Source organism: Epinephelus lanceolatus, chromosome 10, assembly GCF_041903045.1.
Source record: "Epinephelus lanceolatus isolate andai-2023 chromosome 10, ASM4190304v1, whole genome shotgun sequence".
Classification (NCBI taxonomy): Eukaryota; Metazoa; Chordata; class Actinopteri; order Perciformes; family Serranidae; genus Epinephelus; species Epinephelus lanceolatus.
Window position 1 is genome coordinate 1,962,059 of NC_135743.1, and position 14,608 is coordinate 1,976,666.

The 14,608-nt window shown below is 44.1% G+C and overlaps 1 protein-coding gene across 2 annotated transcripts in view; it reads left to right on the forward strand.

Annotated features, from left to right (window-relative positions):
- bbs9 (Bardet-Biedl syndrome 9) overlaps positions 1–13,304 on the forward strand; it is a 245,101-nt gene extending 231,797 nt beyond the window's left edge. For both annotated transcript variants that reach the window (XM_033641704.2, XM_033641705.2), the window contains one exon: positions 11,354–13,304. In XM_033641704.2, coding sequence (XP_033497595.2) covers positions 11,354–11,709 — 356 coding nt within the window. In that variant the 3' untranslated portion in view covers positions 11,710–13,304. The remainder of the gene's footprint in view (positions 1–11,353) is intronic.
- The last annotated feature ends 1,304 nt before the right edge of the window (positions 13,305–14,608 follow it).

Genomic DNA, 14,608 nt, shown 5'->3' on the forward strand with positions numbered 1-14,608 from the left:
AGCTTCTTTTCACGGGGAAGGTCGAGCGCCACTCTCAACAAATTATCCAGAAATCCAACCATATAGGTGCACTCTTTTCCTCCACGCTCAACTCTCCTGGAACCAGCAGTAAGCCTTCAGACATGGTACCTAGACCCTCGGTCTGTTCAGACAGTCCTCTTAAATGTGGGCAGGGTTGTTGTCACTCACTGCTCCGTCCAGCACTCGCTGTATTTCCTCATCAGCGGTGACACAGATGGAAGTCTGCACCTGGTTTATCGTCCACAGAATGGGGCTAGGTACCCCAACAGAGGGGGGACCAAACATGGGGACACTAAGGAATACTTCTGTTGGTACCATCCACAACTTCTGAACCGGACTGCTCGTTGAAAACGGGGCTTTAGCCTGGCCTCCAGATTAGCTTTCTGCTGCAGTGTTTTCACAGCGGTGTCAAACAGGGTATTGGGAAGTTTGAAATTCCACAGGTATTGGTATCAACTACTAAATTTCTGGTATCGACATGCTTTAACACCTCCACACACTCACTGCATAAAGCTTTGTGGTGTGCCATGTCAGTTTCAGAGGTTACAGAAGTTCTTGGATGCAGCACCCGCCTGTTTCTGACGTCTGAAAGGTGTGGTGGAATCTGTTACATCATCCGACAGGCACTTTGGTTGAAGAATTCTGATGCTTTAAGTCACCCAAAGGCCAATTTACAGCTCCAGGCACAACATTAATCACTCCTAACTGAGTTTCTGCCCTCTCAGCCAACAAAATGTGGTTACAGATGATTAATTGATTTAATTATTTATAGTTTACAGACTAAATCTAATCAGGTTCCACAAAAGATTTGAAAGGATTTTGATTTTTGGAGCTTCTGGCTTCAGATTCAGTGAAATGCCGTCCAAATCAAACCCTCTCTTCTTCTCTTCTGTCCTCTCTGACTGAGGAACGTTTCCACGGTTGGTGAGGATATTCCCCATCATCACTGAGAGAGGCAGACTGCAATAATAACCAGTGTGTGTCAGTGTGTGTACGTGACTGAGCGCCCATTTGCACATAAATATCTGTTTCCCTGCAAAGACGGTTTTTCTATGGTTCTGTGTGTGTGTGTGTGTGTGTGTAGACCACTGACAGCTCAGCTAAGATTGAGCCTTGCGCTACACCACCCATGGAGCACTACACACACACACAGCGATGGACAGGCCTGTTGTGCTTCAACAGCACATTCCAAACCAAGAATAGTATTAAATGCTGCCCGTCCAGCCACTGTCAAACTCGCTCGCTCTCTCTCACGCACACATAAACACACACACACACACACACACACACTCCATCACGTCCTTTTGCATCGTTGGATATTCTTCATTTTTAAAGTGTTTTGAAAATTTATTGTCTTTCAGCTGAATACACTTCTTCTTCCTCCTCCTTCATCTCTGCTTCCTTCAGTTTGTAGTTTAATACATTTCCCAGAATGCCGTCCTGCAGCCATCAAAGCTTTTGATTTTATTCCTTCTTTCTTTGGTTGGAGAAAGTGATAGGTGCTCTCTTCAGTAGAGAGGAAGAGTAACAGTCTGGTCACACCAGAAATTTGCAACACAAAATAATTCTGCACGTCTTTGTGAAGATTTTTGTTTCTGGAATCTTGGTGACTCTCTCCTGAAGGTACAGACTGCAGTGTTCGCCAGCAAGATAAGATACGACATTTTAACTCCTGTTCAGAGGTAGATTACAGTCTTGTATGCCCAGTTCAGACCAATGATTCGTGATGAGATGAAACCATTTCAGAACATTGCAGAAAAAGTTGCAGTGGTGTGAACTGGCCAGTCTGAGCTCGACTCCAGTTGGCTGATGGTGTCACCTGCAACAGATGGTCAAATGGCTGGCGGCTGGTTTTAGATGACGTGATGGTGACACACGGCAAACCTGAAGAGGACTCACAGAGCACAGATCTCCACCAGACCTTCATCTGCACCACCGTCCTGATCCACAGGGGCAGGATGGCAGTGTCACAGAAGAGGGCACCTGTGTGTGCTCACCCCATTAACACTGTTAACTCTTTCAGTACTGTTGCTGTTGTAAGCAACACACTGCTAGCTGCCGCCATTTCAGCTCAGCCACCTCTGTGTTTGCATGTGATGTCTGCGGTAAGAGCCGTTTGCAGATATTGCAGTTTAATGAAAGGAAGAAAAACAAGTGTGACCGCTCAGTGATTTCAGATCCACTCCCAAACTGAGTGGGTTCTTCCTTGGTCGATGCCACACCCACCCGCTGAGTTTTATAAAGTAGTTTTTCCTTAAACTCTGCCGATATACAAACAAATGCACCAACATAGAAACGATTAAAAGACTCCAGAAACAAGTCAAAGTGAAAGTTTGAGCAACGATCGCTGCCTCTGTGTTCCATTAGAGGTCGGCTCTGTGAGGGCAGTTTGCTGTTCATCAGCAGCACATACTTGTGGTTCAAAGTTCAACAAAATTAAATTGTGGCTCTCCTTCTCCTGTGTGAGCGAATCCATCGACTGATTCTATCGGCATGGAGGGAATTTGCCATCATTGTGTGTTTGTGTTTGTGTCTCTGTCACACACTGTCATTTCCCACGCTTTCGACCACACAGCTTTGTTTTTAGACTTCACATAATACTGTTGTGTCCTCTCCGACCGCCTCGTCTGGACCGCATGAACACACACACACACACACACACACACACACACACACACTCACAGAGGCACATGTGATCTCAGCAGGCATACACACTCACAAATACACTCCCTTAGAAACACACACTACACCACAGATCCAATCAGCCCTTCTTTGGCAGATTATCTTCCTCTCTCCCACAACACACACACACACACTCACACACACTCTCTGCAGAGTGGATTCTCCTGCATGCTGATTGGTTGGGATGCGGGCGATCTGTGCGGCCGCCTCTATTTTGACTACGGCTGCCTGCAGATGAATGCAGCGCCGTGATCTGCCGCTAACATGTGAATCCAGGCAGAACGTGTGGGCTTTGAACGCAGCGCAGATAGCGTCGCTCTCCTTATCTAATCCACACGCTGGCTTTTGTTGCTGTGGTTTTTGTTTTTGACCCACGAGGAACAAACAAGTGTTGCCCTCTAAACTCCAGTGAGAGATGAAGAGCTGTGATATGTTGAGAGCAGGGAGGAAGAGTTCTGCAGGACGACTGTGGTCTGAAGGTCATTTAGAAAACATCCTAAAGACTGTATGCTGTATAATGAAACATATGTACACACATCCAGGCTGGAAAACACCTGGAAATACATATAAATATGTACAGTTTCTGAAAAAAGGAAATTTACTCTGACGCAAATCTACTCAAATAAAAGTAGTGCTACCACAAACAGGTGGGTCAGTAAATATATGAATCCATTCTCAACTCTTCAAACCCTGTTTACATCACGTTGATGACCTCGACTGCAGCAGAGTCACTGGGAGGTGGTCGAGGTGGATGTGTGTGTATAAAGACTTTGACGTTAGGCCTCAATTGATGGTAGGAACGGTTCATGGTTTCAGTTAAATGTTGATCATCTCATGAGGGGCGGAGCACTGGCTGCAGGTGGCCACGAAGGCTCTGGTGAAACTGAAGGAATTATTCTTATTATTTAGGCAAATAAATTTAATTTTTGAGGAGCTGAGGATGCTGAAAACTCATGAAACTTTGCTCACGTATCAGAACTGATGAAAATGTTGGGGGGGTTTTTTTGGGTCTCATCCTCATTTGTAAAAAACAGACTCAGTGGCGCCCCCAAGTATCCCCTGAAGCAGATTTCACCTTGATCAGGGGAAGGCAACCTGCGGCTCTTCAGACACTCTCCAGTGGTTCCCTGTGGTTTTTACAAAAAATATATGGATATGAGCAACTGTTCATTTTTAATATTTTAATTTTCATTCATCATTGTTGTCTGCCTAAAAATGTGCAGCCGTGCAGTGTCTCTGACTCTCCTTAGCGAGGCTTGTGATGGATTCCAAATCAGAAAAAGGTAAATAGAGAATATAACAGTGCGCAGACGGATTTGCTTTCTCTGCCAACGCTGCAAAGTTTAAGTACCAAATATTCATAAATAGCCCACTGCAAAGGAGCTATGCTGTGTTAAAACATATTAATGATATTTAGATCTGTTAGTAATGTTGACTGGAGACCTAATAGACTGTGTTACCTTCACTATGAGACTCTGAAAGCTTTCAGGCTGATGTTTTTGGCCAAAAATGTCTCTTATTTTATTGTGAAAGTTGCTGATCCATGACCTAGATGTGTGAAAATTGGGAGGTACATGTAACATCCCAAGACAGACAAAAAAGTCTCTTGGAGCCATACCCTAAACCCAACAGGAAGTCAGCCATTTTGAATTTACTGTGCAATTTTTATGTATTTGTAGCCATTTCCAGGGGTTGTACTTTATCAGTCTCCTCCCACAGATTTAATTTGATTCACCTCTAATTTTGTCTGAACCATCTGTCATATCATTCTGTCTGTATTTTGCTTAAGTTTACCTCAGTTTGAGCTTAATTTTGTCCTGCTTTTGCTTGCCCTCACTGTTTTGACTCTCTTGCTATAGATATTCCTGCTTTTGCTTTGTTTGTTAAAGCACTTTGTAAACTTTTGTTTTTAAAGGTGCTATATAGATAAAGTTATTATTATTATAAAGACCTTCAACATCAAAAGTTACTCAAAGCTTGAGTTTTTATTGAACCGTGTGACGATGGCGAGGGGTCAGACTTACATGTTTCTACATGCCAATAATTAGTTATAGTTATAGCGCCGCCTATCAGAAACAGTAAATGACATGTTTTCTGCTTTGTTTTATATATGAAAAGCCTCATCAGCTCTCAGGGGGGAATCCCTCCTAACGTGTCAGTCGAGTGGATATCGTGTTGCTAAATTGGGTATTTTGGCAGAAAACAAATGAAATACGTCGTCAAGCTCTGCGTTTTTTTTTTCCAGCCTCACATTCACACTGGGAGCTGCCCAGTACAACCACAGCTCTCTGTCAGAGGAGCCGAGAATCTTCCCTGCAGCAGCTGGGTGTTCACCGAGCGTCACTCATTCACTTTTCCCATCCGCAGTTTACCAGGGGATTTGAACTGGCAACCACAAACCCAAACCTGAGTAATATATATACACACAAAAATTGATTCCATGACAAGAAAATAATCCCAGAGTTGAGGTGAAGAGTCCACAATGGACTAATAAACCATCTCTGCTTAAATTGAAACGTTCTAAAATGAATATGGAAACATGGAAACCCAAACTAAGGCCGGAGGAGACGTAAGAGAGCAAATACCTCAGTTTCACAGAACCAGCTAACAAACCACACAAGGGCAATCATGTCATTAGGCAGCAGCCTCTACATGAGCATACATTTGCCTTTTTTCTGCTCTGAACAGTGTGTTCCTGAAAATGAAACACCTCCGCAGTAATTTGGGAGAACAATATTATAATAGATTTATTCCCTTAAGGATCGTTCACTGAAGTCAATGATGTGCAACGTAAGGAACTACATTACCCACGTCTTCGTGTCAAACTGATCCCATCCAGACGCAGCTGTAGCAGATTCACATGGGATTAAAATGGCTGCAGACTGTGGTAATCCTGACGAAAACCACCAGACGTTTCCAGGTAGCTCCGTCCCATGTGAGAAGGGTTTAACGTCACTTGGTTCCCGGCCGCTCAGAGCGACGTGGAGCACCGGCCTCTGCTCTGTTTAGTCTACAGACCTCCACTTTGTTAGTTTGTTGAAGTAGCAGACTGACAAGACGTGACCTGACCCCTCTGGATTTCCATACAGGAGGGAAGCTGCCATCTTGTCTTACAACGTCAATGTTTATCGACCCTTTGCTACCGCTCCCCCGAGGACCCGGCTCTCACACACTCTTTTATTTCCTGCTGAGAGTGAAAAGAGAAAACCTAAGAGGGGACGGTGGCTTCTCTGGGAGCTGGAGTACGGTCTCTAAATACAAGTGCAGGGAAAGTTTTCACAAACCTGGTCGCTCTGTTTTTATAAGACAGTTATGCTCCACAGATCCGACGTGAGAACGTCCTGAATCATTCCAATCAGACCTCATATTCACCATGACCCCCGTATCATCAACACCTCAGTAAGAAGTGCCGCTCTGTGACAATAAAAACATCCAAGAAACTCGACCTCTGACAAAGCACACATTAAAAGATGCTTTGATTACAGTGAAGGTCATTCAACACAGAATGAGGTCGAGAATCGGACGATCTATGATCAACATTAGAAAAATAGATTTTTTTTAAAAATTGCTTTAATCACAAGACCAAAGAATATCACAGCAAATTAACGATGTATTTAAAATCAACTTTCCAGGAGCTGTTCGTTCAGAACCACAAAGTCAAAGTGTACATTTCAACCTCATTCAGGCTTGTCACAGTCCTGTAGTCTGTATGAAAATATTATTATGTCGTCACAGGTTGGTAAACATATGACCTTGGGTTGAACAAATGCTTTAAAATTTTTTACGTCAGTGCTGAGTGACGACCACTTGGCCGCACTGTAAGACTGCAGCTGCAAGGTTGTTGTTGTTGTTTGTTTGTTGATCAGCTTTATTGAGGCAATTATTCAACAAGTTTACAAACCTAAACTGCAGCTGCATGTCTGTCAGAACACATCAGTATTGATATTAATCTATGAAACAGATGCTGTTTTGCACGTCGTCCTGATGAGAGGATTTCACAGAGTTTATACGTAACTGATGAGGCTTTATTTTAAATACACAGTCGTAACAGTAGTTGATAATAATTAAAAATGATAATAGAAAATATTTCATGTGTTTTACGACAGTTTCACCATTGAAATCTTGTTAAATGTGCCCTGAGCTTCCGATCTGACAAATCCGAAGGTGTTACTTTTCCCCACTTTTCTCAAAAACTGTTGGTCTAAACACATCAGTCAAAGTGCAGACTGTGCCATGGACATTCCCTCAGAAAATGGACACACAAACATGCTCAACTGACTCCTAACAACAGAGGAGTGCTCACTGACGTGCGTTAAAGGTTAAAAAGTGTACGGACACCATTAGTCTACGTCACAGAAAAATATATTTGAATTCAGGGTGTGTGTTTGCACAAAATCATCAAGTCATCAACTGTAAATCCCTCAAGGAGACTAACATACAGATATGGGTTACTTAAATAACATTTTATTGACTAGACTTTTATATTTTCCAGCTTTACTGCGCTCTCACTGTTGCCTTTCAGTACTAAATTCATTAGTGTGATTATTGTGTATTTTTCTGACTCTTTACTTGAGTCCAACTGATAAATCAAAACCAAATATTGGCCAAAAAGTAATGAGAAATTCCAGATATGTTTGAGGTCATTCAGAAACAATGTGGTCGTGAGGTATTACATGCTGTAGTTTGTCAAACAGCCCTCACAGGTTTTGTTTGTGTGTTTTTACTGTACAGAGTCTAATTTTCATTAGTGTATGATCCTCTGAAACTAAAAACCACTGTGTTTTCATAACCTGAGAATGAGCTGTTTACATTTACATACAGAGCTGGTCCTCGTCCACGGAGTCGGCCATGTTGTTTTTACAGAATGGACAAATCAAACACTGACTCTATAGGGCCATTCCTGTTTTCACATCGGCCACCGTATTTCTCCTACACGCTTGACACACAGTTTCAGCTGGTTTTGCAACCTCACTGCTCGATGCCACTAAATCCTTCACACTGGAACTAAACGAAAATTCAGACCCTGTTAAACAACACATAACGTCATCAGTCAAACAATCTATACGTCCGTCAGATTAAACAATAACCACGTAACAGCATGATATATATGAAACTCAAAAAGCTCTAAATATCATCTAGACTTCACACATACATGAAGAGTTCTCAGTCTCTGATGGGACCGGCTCATGTGAGAAAATAAAATATAAATAAATCAGTCTTAAAATTTGAAAATTTAGTCAACAAACTGAAGTTTTCCTTTAAGTTTCAGCATTAAGATGTTTTATAAAGACAGCCTGGAATAAGCATCGTCAGCTGGTTGCCTCGGGTATGAACACGGTGGTTCTGCTGCGCAGGACTGAAGTATGTTTTTAATCACCAAATAAAGTCAGTCAATCAATTGAGGACACACATGCATGCATAAGACATGTATACACACGCACACACACACACACACACACACACACAGAGTCTCCTGGTTTCTGTTGGCTCAGCTGCTGAGGACTTATGTGCAGAGAGAGTCCAGTCTGGATCAGACTGTCGCTACAGGATTAACCCCTCGATCATACACACACACACACACACACACACACACACAGGAGCACTGATTCATCCACAGACACACACTCATATCTTCAGTTTTACACACTCACACACACTTTCTTTGTGGCGCTCATGTTTTTTACGACGGAGATACAGGCACACCCTCAGCCAGCGTTTCTTTCATGTCTGACTGTAAAAAGTTCTGAGGCCGCTGAGAGAACGTTAAATTTGCACTTTTTACACGACAGCGTTTTACACAGTTTGTGGTCTCCTAAATGGATTTGTTGTCACTTGTTCTGTGTGAGCAGATACATTTGTTGAGTGGTGGTGTTAAAGTGGCTCTCTGTGAGTGTGTTTGTGTTGGTATCGACTGGTCGAGGACCAGACGAGTGGCTGCAGGTGGAAAACACAATTCATTTAATGAACCTCTTCAGTCAGAATTAATAAAACTGCTGCTGCTGAAGTGCAGAGTTTGGGTTCAGGGTTTGAGACTAAAAACCTCATTTTTAGAAAACAACTTTTAAAGTTTTCACCCGGAGCATCTCGCCTACAAATGTGTTATCAACTCATCTCAGATGCAAAATTAATTTCACAACAAATTAAACTTTGAAAAGTAAATGTGAAAGTTTGTCGATCAGAAATTACAAACATGTCACACAGAGTCTCCAGCTCTTTTCACTGAGTTATATACTGTAGTTTATGGCACCCGTCTGCCTGCGACACACACACACACACACACACACACACACACACACACACACTCGACCCCAGTCTCTCTGTATAAAGCCCCAGACGATGAGCTGTCTGATTAGAGCTCCTCTCTGGAGTCTGTGAACACACACACTCTCCACGTACAGGCAACAACAGATATATCCACACACACATAAACACACACAGACACTTGCATAAGCTACTGTCTCCACACACACACACACACACGGGGAGATAGTCTCCAGTCTGTAAACCCTCTCCGTTCTCATGGAGATAAGAGGTGCGTCTCATTGTTGGCAGACAACGGTCCTGTTATCATCTTATCAGAGAGCCAGTCCAATCTGGGGGAGGCGGGGCTGCAGAGTGTGTGTTTGACGGGAGGGGGGGTGTACTTTGGTTAAGTGGGGGTCCTTTGTCATGCAACAGGTGCTGTTGTCACTCAATTTGTCTGGTTGCTAAAGACTTCAGAGGTCTGCAGTGTGTTTGCATCAAGAACAAAACACAGCTGACCGTTGAGACGTCAGTTAATCCTCATCCTCGCTCCTGATGGACGGACCAGCGCTCTGTTAGAACAACATGTGACTCATTAGCACTTTGATCACAACGACCTCTGTCAGTGCAGTCTGTCCTTGGTGAGGAGACAGAAGCTGTTTTTACGCAGAGATGGTGGATAGAGCCGCTTCTTTACAACTCTCTTATATTTCTACACAGAACCAAACGACGGCAGCATCACCTCGCTCCACTGTGCGATTTTAGACTGCATGTCGGCATCATTGAAGCAAAGAGGCGTGACATGTAACACAACAGCATCGGCCTCTAGTGTAAAATATAATATACATGTTAGCAGCGCTTTATTAACAAATAAAATAAATTAGAAATAGTGTTGATTGAGGACCAAACTGAAGACAAATTTTAAGTTTAGCTCTGACCCTTAATCAGAGATTATTTACCATTACTGGTGGAAGATATGACAATGGATGGTACACATCAAGATACAGTGATACACTATGCTATAAATTCAATAAAGGAAAATGGTTTAAAATAATCATACATCACATTTTATTATTTTCCATACAAAAAAACCTGCCTCACACGAGACGACACTTGAGATAAACACAAGAGACTCAGAACAGTTTAAAACTAAAATTCTCTCAACTTTGCAGCTCTAAGTTTCCTGAGAACAATAATTCAAGTGTTTCAGGTTTCTGTGTTCACAGCTTCACTCTCCTCCATGTCCGCCCAGATCATGTGACCGAGCGACAAGGCAGCTGGACCCGCGAGGTCACGTGACAGTGTGTCGTGTGTCAGTTCTAGAAACTTGATTTGTGCTTCAACTGCAGCTCAGACCTCAACATGAAACCACGTCTATACTGAGACGGCTAAATCTGAAAATACATCATTTTCTCTGTGTCAGCGCTGCGTCCAAACTAAACCGCCGTTTTTCACACTCAAAAACAAAGCAGCAGATAAATCTAAAAACCACAGTGCTGTGCTTCAGTGTGGACGGAGGAAACTGAGCTTTCTGAGTACTGCGATGTGAATCTGCTCAGACAGAGTTCTCTGTGAGTCCTTGTTCTGCCAGTCTGGTCGATCACACTGTGAACTGTTAACCTGTGTTTGATACAGTGAGGGACAAGATGACTACAAAACAGTTTATTAAACAGTTTAATCTGATGTGACGTCCTGGTGTAGAGGCAATCAAACACTATTTATGCCTGAGAACAACTAAGTTGTGACTTTTGCTTCTTTGAAACACACTGATAGTGATCATGTTCAGCAGGAGGTTTGACCAGCTGGCACTTGAAGCCGTCCTGCTCCTGTCCACAGCATGTGATGGATAAAATCCAGCTGGAATAGAGCAGAAAATTGTGACATGAGCAGTCGTGAGCAAGGCAAGAGACGGCGTATCATCTCTAGTCAACAACTCTCTGTACTTTGAACGACAACTTTCTGGTCGTTGACTCTATAAATCTGCACCTGTCCATCTGTTAACTGAAGATGGGCCTCGAGAGGTTCATCATTTCAAAGCTGCTTGAATGTGTAAACGCTCACACCACAAACGAGGTGTGAAAACACGTTTGGAAATGTCACATCCTGTATTCAGTCGCACGTTGAGACAGCCAGGCCGCTCCTTGTGTTCGTACCACTCGAGGACATTTATTTAATCTTGCAAAGTAGCGCTCCTTTGCTTCGTAACTCAGATTCTCTCATCAGGGAGTGTTTCATTTGCTCTTGTTTTTTGTGTCTGTTTAAGAAGCGTGTCCCAAAGTATGGCCTCTACTACCCAGAATGCAATGTGCCATGACAATGTTGCCTGTTCTCCACAGAAGGAAGAAGATACTGTGTCACATGTAGAGGTGTGTCCATTAATGATCTTTTTATCTCCTTTCTCATTCAGATAAGGAGAAGAAGGAGGTGTCCAAGGAGTCGTCAGAGGCCAACGTGAGGGAAGAAGTGGGAGGCGCAGAGCAGCCCGTCAAGGAGGCGAAAAAGGAGAAGAAGGAGTCATCTAAAGAGAAGAGGGAGTCGAAGAAGGATTCAAGCAAAGAGCCCAAAGAGGAGGCGAAAAAGGAGTCCAAGAAGGAATCATCCTCCTCCAAGGAGAAGAAGGAGTCGTCAAAGGAGAAGAAGGAGAAGGACAAAGACAAGGAAGGGAAGGAGGCCAGCAAGGAGTCAGGGGACAAGAAGGTGTCCAGAAAGTCGTCAGTAAAGGTGAAAGAGAAGAAGAAGGAGCCAGAAGCAGGAGAGGGCTGACAGGAGCCGTGACGATATGCACACAGACACGTACACAAACACGACAGACATGTCACACACACACACATATAAATATACACACATGTGTATACACAGTGTCCATGTAAACGTATACAAGACGGCATAACTCTGCACCGCACACATCCACATATGCAGCCCTGAAATATATTTACATGTAAATATACTCTGTCAAGGCCACATGTGTCAGTAGCAAACAGTTTCCTCCCAGACACATATTTACATCGTCTAGTAATAACTGATCCTCACACACACACACACACACACACACACAGTGTCTCTGGCCTGCTGCTGCTGAACCACACCACATCCAGTAGTTTCGTTCTGTGCGCGCTGGGCAGCTGTGGTGAGGTCTGAGAGCGAGGAGAGTGAGGACGAAGGCGGAATCCTCCTCCTCTCCTCAGACATTTCGCTGACTCTCCTTCCTCCTCCTCCTCCTCCTCCTCCTCCTCCTCCTCCTCCTCGTCCTCTTCGTCTGGCCTCAGCAGCAGTTGAACCCGCAGCCCTGCGCCTCCCTAATCCCAGTCAGGCCCCAAACCACCCCCCGCCCACGCACGCTTCTGGATGTGACGTCAGACCCGCCCTGTCGCCCCCTCGCGTGGCACCGGGCCTCACCAGAGCCTCCCCCGCCTCGCCACTAAGAATAAAATGGCCTGCTGCGTCCAGCAGCGCGGCTGCTTCCGGGTAAATCAAGGCCACATCCTGCAGCCGCCGCCGCCGCCGCCTCCGCCCCTTCTGATCTCTGCCAGTCAGCTTTGTTTTTTAAATCTGGGACACTCAAGGACACGCGGCTGCTGATGGACGCATACTTGGTGCTGCGGGGTCGAACCTGAGACTGTTTTTATACGTCTGAAACCAACGGGGTGTTTTCTGGAAAAAGCAGGGTGGTAATCAGGAGGAGAGCCTGCGGGGCCACTGCAACACCCGAGGCTGCTCCTGCTCATCTGCAACGATGTCGTGAAGCGGAGGCGCTCTGAGGCGCTCTGAGGCGCTCTGAGGCGCTCTGAGGAGCTCTGAGGCGCTGGTGTCGTCTGTAACATCAGCCACATATTTGACCAGCTCCAGACAGATACAGATTCACAGTAAAATTTATTTGCAGAATGTCAGAAAAACTCGATCAGTAAACTTAAAAAAGGAGCTTTGAAGTGAAACAGTTGGAGATGTGACTGTGAATGTGTGAATGTGTCTGGAGCCAGTTCATGATCTGAGAAACTGTTTGCCTCCCAGATGAAGTCACCACTGTTTGTTTCTGCTAATTGGTCGACAGTTTTACAGACTGGAGCTGGTTGGTGTTGGAGACACACACAGACACACACACACACGCACACACACACACACACACACACACAAACCACACACACACACACACACACAGATAATGTAGGAGCTTTGAGGTGTATTTCTGCCAGACTCGAAGCTTATCGTCTTCAGCCATAGAAGCTGTGCCAGCTTGTAAACGACAATTCCAGCAGCTCAGTGTCTGTCTGTCTGTCTCTCAGCTTCAGGCCATCTGTCTGTCTGTCTGTCAGCTTCAGGCCGTCTGTCTGTCTGTCTGTCTGTCTGTCTGTCAGCTTCAGGCCATCTGTCTGTCTGTCTGTCAGCTTCAGGCCGTCTGTCTGTCTGTCTGTCTGTCTGTCTGTCTGTCTGTCAGCTTCAGGCCGTCTGTCTGTCCACTGGGCTCATGTTTTTCTTTTTAGTGTTTTTAATATTTGAATATTGGAACTTTTAGCAGATAAACACAGATACAGTTGCCACGAAGGAGGAGGATAGGTAGAAGAGTCTGTGATGATCCTGTCGGACACGTTACTGTATCACTGAGTGTTTGTAGAGTAGAGGAGGTTTCACCCTGTTGTATTAGCTGATGAAATGTACCAGGCTCCTGTTTATAAAGCCTCACTTCATTCCCAGAGGAGACGCTCTGCTCCTCATTAACCTGCAGCCTGAAGAAGATCCCAAACTGAGCAGTCACAGAATGAAATAAACCTTATTTATGAAATATTTAGTAATAAAACTGTGAGTTACCAAAGAATTCAGTTCCTGCTCTGTCGCCATTTTGTTTGTTGTCGCAGTTATTTGGATAAAAACTGTGTTTCCTTGATGTGATGATCAAGTTGAGTAATTCCATTTTGATTATTGATTATCATTCAGCTACAGGACAGATAACCTGCTGATTTCTCCCAGAAGACGTCACCTCATGCTTTAAGCTCCTTCTGGATTCAGAGTTTCATGATATAAATTCACTCCACAGTTCTTCGCTGGATTGTCTTCCTCTCCTGACAGTCAGAATGTAAGTAGATTATGATTATGACAGATTTTTATGCTATGATGTTAAATTCTTGAAGTGATGTCTCATCATCGATATAACGTCACTTATCTAGACAGGAAGTTCTCTTCATCACCAGAGGCTCGTTGGCTAGAATATACACTGTTAGCTAGAGAGCACAGGAAATGTGATTGAACACTTTAAATGAAATGCATATTTAGTCAGTTATCACCCAGGTGTTTTGATTAATGAAAACAACCTGGATTTATTTTTGTAGTTTTTTCATCAGTCTTATAAAATATAATAAAACTGTACTCATCATGTTAACCTCTGAGATCTGTGAACGCTGCAGGAGAGAAAAGAGAAGCACAGAGAGGTCGTAAACAAACACCGAGGTCAGAGCAGTAAGATGATGACCCAAACTGTCTGCTGGAAACAATCCATCACAGTTAACAGACCAACCCTAAAGCCTGATTTATGGTCCTGCGGCGTACCTACATCATTGCCGTGACGCCATCGTGAACCCTTTGAACTTCTCCGTCACTCCATTTCGTTGCGGTGCAATTCACCGCCAGAGCGGTAGGGGGCTGTGTTCCTTTCCTGAATGGTTATCATCGT